Genomic DNA, 14,671 nt, shown 5'->3' with positions numbered 1-14,671 from the left:
GATGTAAAACAAAATTGTTAGATTTACTTGTTTAACATTTTGTAAGTTCTCCGGCCATATAAAGAAACGCTGATGGATGAAATACTCCCTGAAACCAATAGTTACAGACGCTTGGATGTGGTGGGCGTGGCCTGGTACCGATTAGTCAATAAATGAGATTGAACTTGCTCGGTCTGAAGCGGGTTTTACCTGCCCAGCACATGACTGCTTGTTTCTTATGTCAACACAGAATCCGGTGAAGGTCATTTGCTTGGTTGAAACATTCTGGTTTGAATAAGGATTGGGTGTTCAGGTTTTTTTTATTTCAAATGTTTACTGTTAGTTAAGAGAGAGTATTTGTAATTCTGTTTTGCTGTGACTATATTTTTTTAATCTACAGGATTTTGTTCAGAATCTTGGAACACATGAACAAAGGTTGACACTGATATGGAAAATAAGGCAAATATTAAGATGATCATTAAACTTGTTCATCACTGACATGATTTCTAATTAGCAAATTGATCTTACCCATACAACTTTGGGTTTACCCAACCCTTCATTTTCCTCTATACTATTTTGCATAGCTAAAAGGCAATAATTTTCTATCTAACAGCATAAAGATGTTACAACGATCCATAAGAGGGGTAATATGGACCTTAATATTCTTCGCCGTGACAATCCCTGCCCAGAAGCGAGCTCTTGAAGGTAATTAAGATTTTATCTTTTGATAGAAACACTTTACTTTACGAGGCTTCTACAATAATGTTAATATACACATTAGTTACGGCTGATGTGTTTGAGGAGAATTTTAAGGAGCATTCATGTGTCTTTTTTATATTGTCAATTCTCATATTTGGTAATTATTTTTTTTTAAATATTAATCAAGAATAATCTACAATCATATTCTGATTTTAAATGTTGAATTTTATAAACTTCTTGATTTGTACGGTACTTTAAAAAAAAATGTAGGTTGTTACTATAAATCGCCATTCAAATTTTGCTTTTAAATAAAAAAAAAAAGGATCCTGAGGATTTTACAAATTCATAAGTATAGCATTTTCTTTCTAATTCTCTCTCTCTCTCTCTCTCTCTCTCTCTCTCTCTCTCTCTCTCTCTCTCTCTCTCTCTCAGACCGTAAACACTGGGTGAACATAGCACAGCACGAGATTCAGGTTGTCATGAACATGAGTGAGAACTGGAACGTGGCGAAGAACGTCATCATCTTTTTGGGCGACGGAATGGGCATCACCGTCAACACTGCTGGACGAATCTACAAAGGGCAAAAGAAAAACAAACATGGTGAAGAAGGTTTTCTCACCTGGGAAACATTTCCCAATGCTGCTTTGCTTAAGGTTCTCTCTCTCTCTCTCTCTCTCTCTCTCTCTCTCTCTCTCTCTCTCTCTCTCTCTCTCTCTCTCTCTCTCTCTCTCTCTCTCTCTTTGTATTTTCTAATTCTTGTTTTTGTTATTTTTATTTGCCTTCAAAGGTGATTATTTTGGATACGATGTGTTTTGTCCTAGATTGGTAGTCTGTTTCTTTTTCCTTTCTTTTTTATAATTCTTGTTTTTGTAATACTATTCTATTTGTTTTCAAAAGTGATATTTTAGATATGACGTGTTCTGTTATTTTTATTTATTTGATGAGTATTTTTCAATACTTATTTAGTTTTCTTTCAAGTTTTATTTCATATTATGCAGTTCTGTTCTGACATTGTTTTTGAGTTGTTAAATTGATTGTTTTTGATTAAACGCGTCTATTATATCTAAAGTTATCATTATCATCAATGATAGTAACAATAATGTCAATAGTAATAATAACATCAACTCCCCGAAGCTAACCAAGTTTTCAAAACACCAATACCCCTTCGGAATAAACATCATCTATATCTCCACACAGACATACACTGTTGACAAACAAGTGCCCGACAGCGCAGCCACGGCCACAGCCTACCTCTGCGGAGTTAAAGGCAATTACAGAACCGTCGGAGTCGACTCCAATGTAACACTCGATGACTGCCCCGCCGCGAGAGATCCTGATAATCACACTCCGTCCGTCCTGGCCTGGGCTCAAGACGCCGGAAAAGATACGGGTAGGTTTGATATAAGGGATTTTGACGAAGGAAAAATCTATTTCTGGGTCGACCTGTGACGCCCGGTGAAAAAGTCCTTCTTTACACTTTTTCTGATATAAATCTTCCAAATATACCAGAGAAAGATAAAAGCATGGAATGCAGAGGTTACTACCCTCGCGCGAGCACCTCGTGAGTGTCGTGTATACATCAGGGGCGTGTGAAAACCACTATTCACAGGCTGTCTTCCATTTAGATAACTCCTTCATAAAAGGGAAGGGCCGCTGTTAGGTTCATTGATTGCTAATATTTAAGCATAAGCTAGTTACAGCTCAAAGAGCTAAGGAAAAATAGTGATGGGATTAATACTACGAGACATAAAAGGAGCAACATAGATACGAGAGTAAACTAAAGTAAAAGATAGTCTAACATGTAAGAAAGAGAAATGTACTTGGCCAGGACATATAATAAGAAGGACATATAATAGATGAGCATTAAGAATAACAAATTGGTCCCTAGAAATTGCAAAAGAAGCGCGGTACGGAAGAGAATGCGATTATTTGAAGAGCTAAGAAAATTTGCGGATATAGACTGGCATATAAAGACCATAAACAGACGCAGGTGGAAGGACAGGTCTGAGGCCTTTGTCTTACAGTGGAATAGTAACAGCCGATGATGACGAGGAATATTATTCGAGTTGATATTCTTTGCTTTAAAAGTGCAACCTCCGTTAGATTTCAGACTAAGATGGCATCAGCATATACAATGTTTTCATTATAGAATTCTTCCCTGCAGCCGAATTTAAGTGTCCTAGCAGACTAATGACTGTTGCTCGGATTTTAGCTCTGTTGCGCTTTTAAATGTGACACCTCTTAGGCTAGTGGTACCTTATTCCCTTTTTTTCTTTTTTTCTTTTTTTTTGGTCCATGTTAAGAGACAAGTTAATGAACGACCACCACCCTCTTAGTCGATGATGGGCACTGGTCATCGTGTCCGGGTGGCAGAATGATATTTCACTCATTATTACTATTATTATCATTGCTAGCTAAGCTAAAACCCTAGTTGGAAAAGCAAGATGCTATAAACCCAAGGGCTCCACCTAAATATGGGATGAGTGACTGAATGGACATATGATCTTTTAGATTATGTTCATCATTTTTAATACAATTTTGTAACTGCTTTAAAAACCTAGCAAGGAGTATGATTTTGAAATAAAATCTTTATTGCCCCTACTGTATTTCTAAGTATCAAAGATAATCATTATAAAGTAATTGGTTTAGAAAAAAACTATGGGCTATTGCTCTCGGAAAATCAAACTTGATATGTATTTCTTGAAATTCCTTTACTCAACACAGGTAAGCGTTATATGGATACAGCCAGGGAAGTATGAAGTCTACCATACAGATCAAAAGAAGACAAATTTTACGCATTCTTTGCGATATAACTTATCATAGATTTGCGCCATATGAAACAATACTTTGACCATATACGAGGGTTCATACATAAGCTTCCCCCAAAAAAAGTAAATGATTTTCAAATTCGTGTCAAAATGAGACTATTATTGTGAAGGATAATGTGTAATTCCATCAGAGTAAGGGAGTTACTTTACTGACCAGCTATAGTGAATATTGACATACTGTACGACAATCTTTAATCAAATCACGTTGGGTAATTACCAATATGCTAAAACACCATTCAATAATTAACCAGATCAACAGGAAACCGAATAGAACTTTAGATTGAGGTAAATACAGACCATACTGGATTCTTTCGTTAATGGAGGAGTTATATTTTGAAATATTTTCCATTAATAAAAGACTTCATTTTACTCTATACGCTGTTTATTTTTCTTTATAATAGAACTTTGTTGTAGAATAAGAGAACTTATCTTCTTGACAGTGGCTCTTGGTCTTTGAATAAAGGCAGATATCTATCGGTCAAATGTCTGTTCAGTCACATGTCCGTCGTTCTAATGTCTGCACGCCTTCCATCTGAGAGGCCAGGTTTAGATAATAATTAAATCGCGTATTGCAAATATTGTACTTTACATATATTTGCATATATTTATTGCTACCTAAATTCATAACGTTAACCCTGTTAAACCTTAAGCATTCCCAAAGCGTTTGACTGCTGATCAGACGAAGAACCATACATTTAGCCTATTGAATAAAATAGAACTATAGTCAATTCTTTTTAGTGAGACAGATTTGCACCGACTCGCAGGGGTGCCCTTTTAGCTCGGCCAAGTATCCTGATCGATTATTGGTTGGACAAGATAATTCTGACCAATCAGATAGCAGGAAACTTTTCCGAGCTAAAAGGGTACCGCTGCGAGTCAGTGCAAATGCGCCTCATTAAAAAAAATGAGTATAGTTGCTAAACAGAAGATGAGAATTAATGTAATCAATCTATGGATTTGAGCAGGCTGACATAAGTCTAGTTATATACTTATAGTTTATTTATGACATCTATTATAACGTTGTTACTGATCTTAAAATATTATGTACAGTTTTTTTTCTTTACTTATATATAGTTTACTTGCTATTCCCATATTTCCTTTCCTCACTGGGCTACTTTCCTTTAAGGTAACTGAAGATCTAAATGGATTGTCTCGCTAATGAAGGTTTTATACATTGAAATATTTGCTCTTAATAAATGACCTAATTTTTCTCTATACATTTTTTAATTGTTTATTCATTACTTATATATATAACGGTAGTATATTTGCCATTTCCATATTTCCTTTCCTACTTTACCTGTTGGAGCCCTTTGGCTTGTAGCATTCTACTACTACTACTACTACTACTACTACTACTACTACTACTACTACTACTACTAATAATAATAATAATAATAATAATTCTCGACTCGACTCTAAAACTTGCTTTTCGTTTTCAAAACCTGGAAGGCTTTGTGACTACAACCCGGGTGACTCACGCCACACCAGCAGCCTTGTACTCGCACTCGGCCAATCGAAATTGGGAGTGCGATAGCAAGCTGGGGGAGATGGGCGAAGGGTGTAAGGACATCGCTGATCAGCTGGTCTCAGAGAATCCTGGAAAGAATATCAAGGTAGGAAGAGAGGTTTCAGATGTTTAAAGGGATATTCAGATAGGTCAATGTTAGCGGAACAAGGGTAAGCTTCAATTACATTATTTATTATTTGATTTGTTATTTTTCTATTAGGTGTCGCCACGACTATGGTCAATAAGGAATGAAAATTGTTTTAGGTTGTCTTTAATTCTAAAGAAGCACTCAAATGTTTTATATATATATATATATATATATATATATATATATATATATATATATATATATATATATATATATATATATATATATACAATTTAACCAGAAAAATAGGTTATCATAAAAAGGCAATTTATAGAAAATACCCCAATATCATTGCTAAAAGAAAAAATAAGAAGTACAAATAAAAAGAAATTCAAAAATAGCTGTCACAGGAAGATATAAAAACCGGATCCTTTAAATTATAGGTCATCTTCGGAGGAGGTCGGCAAAATCTCGGAGCAACTATCGGAGAGCCATCGAATTCCACCTGTTCCCGCAAAGACAATCGCAACCTGGTGGAGGAATGGCTGAAGCATAAGACTGACCAGGGCAAGACTGCTAAGTACATCACCACGACAAGCGAACTGAACAGTTTAGACGTCGCTGGTACCGATTATACCATAGGTGAGTTTAACAATAGGAGGTTTATCCCCTTTACTCATTGTAATATTTTAGATTTATGTATCTACAAGCATCTAACGACTAAATGACTGCCATTATTTGTATTTATGTAGAGTATACGGTTCTCTGCACCGCAAAAAAGCGAACCCGCAATGATAGAATCGGTGAATAATGAGGACCGACTTACTGTAATTGAAGTGTCAGTGTCTAGCATCAAGGTAACTTTAGTTTTCTGTATCTATGTATTTGAATATTGTCTAGTATTTAGGCACCTTCAGTTATTTAGATCTACGGTATGTAGTTGAACAGTGTCTAGCATTTAAGTAATTTCAATTTAAGGTTTAAAAGTTACTCATGGGTCGCAGAGAAAACTGACAAGTAATTGCGTTAGTCACAAAATCTCCTTTACTCCGAACCTATACACACATAACTAGTACCCAAATCATCCCCTTTCCCTTTTCCCCTTTCCCCTTTCCCCTTTCCCCTTTCCCCTTTCCCCTTTCCCCTTTCCACCAAATCCAGAACAAATGGGCACCAGACTATGGCTAATGATGAACTTGTAGTGAATAAGGAACCTATGGATTACGAGTTGCTGACATTTCCACAAGGCCATCATCTATGTATTTATGTAATTAAAAGATAGCTATAAACAAAATAATTATATCTGTATTTAGGTGACATTTTAACTGAAAATAATTAGCCTTTGGTGTGTCCGTGCACTTATTAATAAACTATGGATTTATAAGAGTGTTTGCAGGATAAGATGATTTTCAGAGCCACAGAACTGTCTTGTACAAACCTTTTTTTTTTTTTTTGCGAAAACAACCATATATAGGGTATGAAGATCAACCATAGACAATCCTTAGTAGAAAAATGATAAAATGTTGTGAACTGGAACCTCAGTCAATTTAAAATTTAAACATGATTCTATACACAAAAAATAATATCTATCAAAATCTTACTGTTTATGACTATTTAGGTTCCATTAATAATAACCGTACCGACATGTGAACTAAAGAGGAAATAAGTAATGATGAAAATACAAATACGTAAATAAAAATAAAGAATAGAGTAAACAGCAACTTGAGAGTTAAAAATAGATTTTACGACTTCATCACTAAACTCAATGAAGTCTCAGAAAAAAATATCTTTAATCAAATCTAAGAAATTAAATATAAGAAAAACCTTTTTTCTTTTGTCATTGGATCAGGTTTTATTTTTTCAACTGCAATCATAATCAGTTCTAAGAAATTTCAAAGAAACTCTTTTCTGGTTATTGATGCCAGATCTATTCTTCACTTGCCCTAATTGAAGTATCATTATCGCATTTGCATATTCATAACTGTTATTCATCAACAGGTCTCTTCGACAACTCACACACGCCCTACGAGGTCGATCGCAATCGTGACCCCTCCGGAACCCCTTCCATCAAGGAGATGACCCTCAAGGCTATTGAACTCCTTAAAAAGGAAGATGATGGATACTTCCTCTTGGTAGGTTAACCTTCAATACTTTCACTTTTTGTGGCAGACAGAATTCAAGCTTGTTATTAAATTAAAGGCGGCATCTCATGACGTTAGGAGTATTTTTTGGAATGAGTGCAGTATATATGTGAGTAATTTGGGAGTATATTTGATATGCTTGGCATATATAAGTGGGCGTGTGTGCATGCAATATATAGAGGTAGTTAAATAGATAGATAGAGATATAGATATGGGTATATTATACACGTATATATATATATATATATATATATATATATACATATATATATATATATATATATATATATACATTTCTACCTCATACTTGGGATCGAACGCTGGCCCCTTCTAATGAAAGGCCAGGTCGAAACCAACCATGCCACGAGAGGCCATAAAAGAAATCGGAACCTGACGCTACCTAGCTATCCGAGGATTTACTTGGCGAGACATCAGTCTCTTACCAGCGAGTTTTACCCGATTTCCGGGCCCACCACGTGACACAATTGGTAGTAATTCATTCAAATTACCCCTAATGAGTCAATATAGATAAATATTAACAAAACATCGTGTTCAAATAGAAATAAATTTCTACCTGATGTCTCGCCAGGTAAATCCTCGGACAGCTAGGTAGCGTTAGGTTCCGATTTCTTTTATGGTCTCTTGTGGCATGGTTGGTTTCGACCTGGCCTTTCCTTAGAAGGGGCCAGCGTTCGATCCCAAGTATGAGGTAGAAATTTATTTCGGAGCCTTTGTAGGGTGACGGCCAGATCCCGTAGAGAACGGGAATATTCTGAACGGTGGCCGTCGTTCTAAAAACGATTTTGACGGGAGAAGCTAACTTAAAAAACCCACCTAACCTATGCTAAGAGCCGTATCCTTACCCAGGGGAGCTGCGCCCCCCTGGATCCCCCCTTACACAACATATTTAAGATCCGTAGACCATTTCCAAACGTTTTTATTCTATACAAGATAACAGTCGGAGCGATAATAAACAAATTAGGACGCTTGGCCGTAGCGCTACAAACTACCCTTTATTTCTATTTGAACACAATGTTGTGTTGATATTTATCTATATTGACTCATTAGGGGTAATTTGAATGAATTACTACCAATTGTGTCACGTGGTGGGCCGGGAAATCGGGTAAAACTCGCTGGTAAGAGACTGATGTCTCGCCAGGTAAATCCTCGGACAGCTAGGTAGCGTCAGGTTCCGATTTCTTTTATGGCCTCTCGTGGCATGGTTGGTTTCGACCTGGCCTTTCATTAGAAGGGGCCAGCGTTCGATCCCAAGTATGAGGTAGAAATTTATTTCTATTTGAACACGATGTTGTGTTGATATTTATCTATATATATATATATATATATATATATATATATATATATACTGTATATATGCATATATATATATAATTTTCTTATATATATATATATATATATATATACAGTATATATATATATATATATATATATATATATATATATATATATATATATATACATATTCATATTTATATATATATACATATTCATATTTATATATATATACATATTGATATATATATATATATATATATATATATATATATATATATATATATATATGTGTGTGTGTGTGTGTGTGTGTGTGTGTGTGTGTGTGTGTAATTCCTAAACTGGAAGGCTTTTAGTGCACCCATAAAGTGTGTGTGGAAATAGCGTAAAAAGAGGTCCGGGCATCCTGAAACTCTTTCGAGTGGCCCTATTGGTTTTTACTTCCGCTCTCAGCCCAGAAATTGGAGGCCGTGAAATGAGCAGAAAAAACTGAATCTTTACTGAAATTGCCTTTTCAATTGATGCAAATCAGGATTGCCAGGGTAAATGAATAATCTTTTCAACATTGCAAGTAATTTTGATTCTTTTTGCTTAACGAGAGAGAGAGAGAGAGAGAGAGAGAGAGAGAGAGAGAGAGAGAGAGAGAGAGAGAGAGAGAGAGACGATGTATCAAAATTGCCAGGAGAAACTGAACGCCTTTTTGATGTTGCAAGTAATTTTTATTCCTTTTGTTTAGCTTTTTTTTTTGAGAGAGGAGAGAGAGAGAGAGAGAGAGAGAGAGAGAGAGAGAGAGAGAGAGAGAGAGAGAGGGACATTTACTATGTCTTCCCTTCATTTAAAGTGATTGAAAGCTTGCCACCCGTTTTGGTAACGCGAGATTTTTCTTATAATGAGTTGTGAAAGTTAGTCTCTCACACTTTCGATATGCACAGTTTTCTTTAGCCACTTTAGGTGCTTTTGGAAAATCTTGTTTTCTATTAAATGTGACTATTTTAAAGCCCTGATATTATTCTTTTGTGTTAATGTTGAAATTGGCTGGAATGATATTGAGATATGGTATAAACTAAAATGTTAAACTAGCAAATATCAGTGTTCAAGCACTGTTATTATTATTATTATTGTTATTATTATTATTAATATCATCATTATTATTATTATAATTATTATTATTATTATTATTATTATTATTATTAGATAATAAAGATACTATCAAAGTCAATTTTGCATAAATAACAAAGAATTAGAGTTTATTTCATGTTGACGTGCCCCTAAAAGCTTTTTTCACCGCATTTTAGGTCGAAGGTGGGCGCATTGACCACGCCTTGCACGATACCATGGCCCAAAGAGCACTGGAGGAACTTGTAGCCATGGACGAAGCTGTAGAGGCCGCTCTGAAGGTATGTTACTTAAAGGTGTCCTTAAGCAGAGAGACAAAACTTTAGAAGTTCTTTAAGCAAATTTATTCATGGGTTGCATTTAAGTGGGTTGGAGCTGAAGGTTTTCTTTTTTTATTTTTTTTCAGTTTTTAATTAAGTAATTTTCGTTATCAGAAAAATCTTGAAAAGGGGGCAAGGGTATTAAAGGTGCTATTCAGGTACGTCAAGGAGTCCGCAGTCTAAATTTTCCTAGATTTCCAAACATGAATTTTTCCGATTTATTTTGTTTCTGTATAGTTTTTCTTTATCCTAGTTCTTAGTTTTTCGAAATAATATGTTTAGATTTTGGGGTGTTTTTTTTTTATTATACCTCGTCAATTTCAATTAAAGACTCGATCCTCTGAAAATTATTATAGCAAAAAATTTACTTTCCTTTTTATTTCTTTTAAACTCTAATTTTCATAATTTGTTTTGTAGGATTATTTCAATTGGTCTCTGCAATCTCAGATCAACATAATATGTCCTCAGCTTGTTTAATTTTTATCTCAACCCTTGCCATACGCTATGTCATATTCTATGTTATTACTCTTAACCATGACTTACATACTTAGAATCCATACATCCTTAATTTCCCTATCTTTGCCATACAAACATTCCTCTAATCTTTCTCAGTATCCTTATCTTCAACATTCATCCGTATCATAATATTCTTATCTTTATCATAACCCTTTAACCATTGTTGATGTAATATTATGTTTTTATTTTCAAGGTCGTCAACCTTGAAGACACTTTGGTGATTGTAACAGCTGATCATTCCCACGTTATGACAATCAACGGATATCCAGACAGAGGCAATAATATCATCGGTGAGTCAGATTTTATTCTTAGTATTATTAAACATAACGTAGATAAATGAATAGCTTAACATAAATTGGTTTGTGGTGGCCTATTGGAAATGTCCCTTCCTGCCGATCGCCGGACTGGGGTTCAAGTCCCGCTCAAGCTTGATAGTTTCTTGTAATGTCTGCAACCACACCATCCTTGCGAGCTAAGGATGGTGCAGGAGGACACTATAGGTTTACCTGCTGAATCATTAGCAGCCATTGCCTGACCTTCCCTGGTCTTAGCTTGGGTGGCGAGGGGTTTTGGGCACTGATCGTATATATATTTGTTCAGTCTCTGAGGCATTGTCCTGCTAGCCAGAGCATTGTCACTGTCCCTCGCCTCGTGCGGGAACAACGGGATATGACCCCAAAAGTTGTGACCAAGGTATATAGAATTCTATATACCTTGGTTGTGACGTTCGTTCAACCTCATTCATCATCTTCTCCTACGCCTATTGACAGAAAGGGTCTCAAAAGAGGATTCATTGACTAGATACATCCAAGGATAGTCAGTTCCTTATGATGCGCAGTGCCTATCTAATTAAGACAAGTAACCACTGGCGGTCCATACCAATTCTAGTAAGATCAACCGCCAGGCATCAGGAGTAAAAGTCGAAGAAAAAGTTTGTCTATCGCCTTAAACCCAATCCGCCACCCTACTGGCAGTGACTTCATTGAGATTAGGGGGCCATTTCCTCCACACCACCTCATTAACGTATATATTTTGCCCATTTGTTTACGCTCTGATATGTTGTATGAATGTATAATTTCTACATGAATAACGGCTCGTAGTTAACCCCATCTCATCTTTTTCAGGATTAAGCGGCGAAGACTCAGAGATTGACAAGATGCCTTATACTACACTCATGTTCACCAATGGTCCTGGATATAACTATTCAGTAGTAGATGGAGAAGTAAGTATTCAAGTAGATAATCTTTAGTATTGCATTGTACAAATATTGTGTTTGAAATGTTTAACACGATGTGTATTGTATCAAGTGTATATTTTATTCCGAAAATCTTAACTTTGGGAGTCTTTTAACAATGAATATTGTATGAATGAAGTCTTGTGTTAAGAATGTTTAAAACATAGTGTATTGTATTGGGTGTGTAGGAATTTTTAACCTTCTGGTGTTAAACTAAATAAGTATTGCAATACGTATTTTATAACTTAGTGAGTTTTGTATCAACTATCGTATTAGGAATGTTTAATAAGAGGATATCAAATTAGTATTGTAGTTCGAAAGTTTAGTTTAGGAATATTGCATCAGGGATATATTATATTAAAGTGATTTAGTATACGATTACTGCATTCTGTACAAAGAATGGATGACACTGGAGTACTGTATCAAGTTTACAATACATTAAAAATATTTAGTATGATGGGCATTGCATCAAATATGTATTGTATTAAGGATGTCTTCCATTTGAGTATTGCATCATACACTAAGAATATCTAACACAAACGTGTTTTATAAAGAATAATAAAATTTTGCTCCACTAAGTAATACAAGTTAAAACGCTGAATTGGTTTTAAGAAGTATGCTTTAAAAACTTTGCCTTTAAAATTTTCCTTTTTATCATACAAAATCGAAAAGGGCCCAACTGTTCAGGGTTTTTAATTTAGTACCTTTGAATTCCGTACTTGAAACTTATCAGGAATATTCACCAAAAGATAAAAACTTTCTGCATTTCGTATTATATCTTAAAATACTTAAATTACCAGTTGCTTCAAATTCTTTTTAGTATATCTTCTAAATCACAAACCTTGTTACGGATCATCATCTCCTCATACGCCTATTGACGCAAAGGGCTTCAGTTAGATATCGTCAGTCGTCTCTATCTTGAGCTTTTAATTCAATACTTCTCCATCCATCACCTACTTTGCGCTTCATAGTCCTCAGCCACGTAGACCTGGGTCTTCCAACTCTTCTAGTGCCTTGTGGAGCAAAGCTAAACGGTTTTTTTTTTTTCTGTAACGGATGCCATCCTGAATTCACTGGATAAGTTGAAGCTCAACATTTTTTTTTTTTTTGCATTTTTACTCTTTTGTAGGCACGTCGGGCTGATCCTACCAAACAAGATTACTTGGGCGTGAATCACAAGTACTTGTCAGCCGTACCAAGAGTCAACGAAACCCACGGAGGAGAGGATGTAGGCGTTTGGGCGGCAGGTAAGATGGCTGGTTAGAATTTAAAGGATTTGTTGATGAAGAAAACATACATTTAATCTACGGGATAAACACATACGTTAACGATTCAGTTGTCTGGTACAACGAAGACCTAGCGAGAAAAAATATTAATGGAGAACAAATTGGATTACCAATCGGTTTGTGGTACAATAAACATTCAATTTAACGTTTTTTTAAGTTATGTCTGGATTGTATTGAACATTATCTTAGTTTTACTCTAAATTTCTGATTTCTCTATTCATCTTTTACAATTCCTCTCATCATTATCATTAAGATTATTATTATTGAAATCATTAAAATCATTAAAATTGTTATTAATATTAAAATGGTTAGGATTAATATTATAATAATCAAAATCATTATTCCTAAGAAATTATATGGAACCTGTATTATACAGTTTTTTCATTTAACCAAAAGAAGTTTAGTAGCGTAAAGATGCAAGCGAGTTTAACATCTTCCCAGCTAACTTGTAACTCACCTCCCTAGGTCCAATGTCCCACCTGTTCCGTCGGACTCACGAGCAGCATTACGTGGCTCACGTCATGGCCTACGCTGCTTGCATAGGACCAAACGAACGCAATTGCACTCGCCCAGCCGTTGATCCACAAGATAACGAGGATAAGGTGAGTAGGTTCCTGATTTTGATTAAGGATGCGGTTCGTCGTCTCGGCAGGTCGTAGCAGTGTAGTATCCAGTATATCAAACGCTGGTACAAACCAAATATAAAATTTGGACTATTTAAATAATAGTAATAAATGCTAGCTTAATATCAATTTCACCTATTGAAACATAAGTGCAAACAACTGAATTTTATCTTCAAATATCAAAATAAGAGATACGATGTTTCAATTCTCTTGTGTTACATAAGAAGTTTTGGAAAATCTTATTTTCTATGAAATGTGACTATCTTAAAGCTGGTGCTGTTTTTCGGCGTGTTTTTATTGAAATTGGCTTAATTTGAACTTTACCCATTTTATTACAGATTATCGAAAGCCGCCGAAAGGAAATGAAGGTTAACTTGAAGGAACTCCTAGGTAAGAACGCCCTGTAACCACAGCATGTAAAGGGGAAAATATGACGTCTACCGGATGGCCCTTGTAGCACTTGCTACTTTAGTTCGTAAGTAACTTGAACTGTTTCTGATTTATTTAAAGTTTTGCTGTTTATTGCTATCATATTTGTGCAGTATAAGAACCTTTAACCCGGCAGTTTGCTTGCCTGGAATGATATTAGTTTATTAGTGCGATGTTCTACATCTCAGCTGATATCGCCGATTCTGATTGGAATGATATAATTTATTTCAAAGCTACATTACTACGAATGCTGGTGGAAAGCTCTAAGACGCTACTGCTCTGACTGGCGTCACGTAAATGTATAAACAATTCAAACATAAACAGATGAGCATCGCTAAGAAAGATTTCTAATCTCCTGCAGTACAAAAACTAAGAAGAATCATATTCTATCTTGGATTCATTACTTTATATCCTACTTACGTCACTTATGATTAATGTCGAAACATATTCTATTAATGAAATCTGATGTAATATAACTTTCAATACATGTAGCGCTTATTTATTATAGTTCATATTATGCATAATACATACCAATTGTTAGCAATGAGAAAATAATTAATAATCTATTTAGACAAAGAAATGAGTTATATAACTAACATGCCTTTTAGTTAT

General features: G+C 35.2%; 2 protein-coding genes across 2 annotated transcripts; both read left to right on the top strand.

The window, feature by feature from the left end:
- Positions 1–1,163: 1,163 nt before the first annotated feature.
- On the top strand, positions 1,164–3,437 carry LOC137646722 (alkaline phosphatase, tissue-nonspecific isozyme-like). The gene is made up of 3 exons (XM_068379829.1): positions 1,164–1,331; positions 1,876–2,068; positions 3,403–3,437. The coding sequence occupies exons 1-3, from the start codon at positions 1,164–1,166 to the stop codon at positions 3,435–3,437; spliced, it is 396 nt and encodes a 131-aa protein (XP_068235930.1).
- A 567-nt stretch (positions 3,438–4,004) lies between these two features.
- Positions 4,005–11,736, top strand: LOC137646721 (alkaline phosphatase, tissue-nonspecific isozyme-like). The gene is made up of 7 exons (XM_068379828.1): positions 4,005–4,050; positions 4,956–5,119; positions 5,545–5,743; positions 7,100–7,233; positions 9,831–9,932; positions 10,681–10,777; positions 11,612–11,736. The coding sequence occupies exons 1-7, from the start codon at positions 4,005–4,007 to the stop codon at positions 11,734–11,736; spliced, it is 867 nt and encodes a 288-aa protein (XP_068235929.1).
- Positions 11,737–14,671: the final 2,935 nt, after the last annotated feature.

This window comes from Palaemon carinicauda, chromosome 9, assembly GCF_036898095.1.
Source record: "Palaemon carinicauda isolate YSFRI2023 chromosome 9, ASM3689809v2, whole genome shotgun sequence".
Lineage (NCBI taxonomy): Eukaryota > Metazoa > Arthropoda > Malacostraca > Decapoda > Palaemonidae > Palaemon > Palaemon carinicauda.
This window is presented reverse-complemented; position numbering and strand designations above follow the sequence as displayed.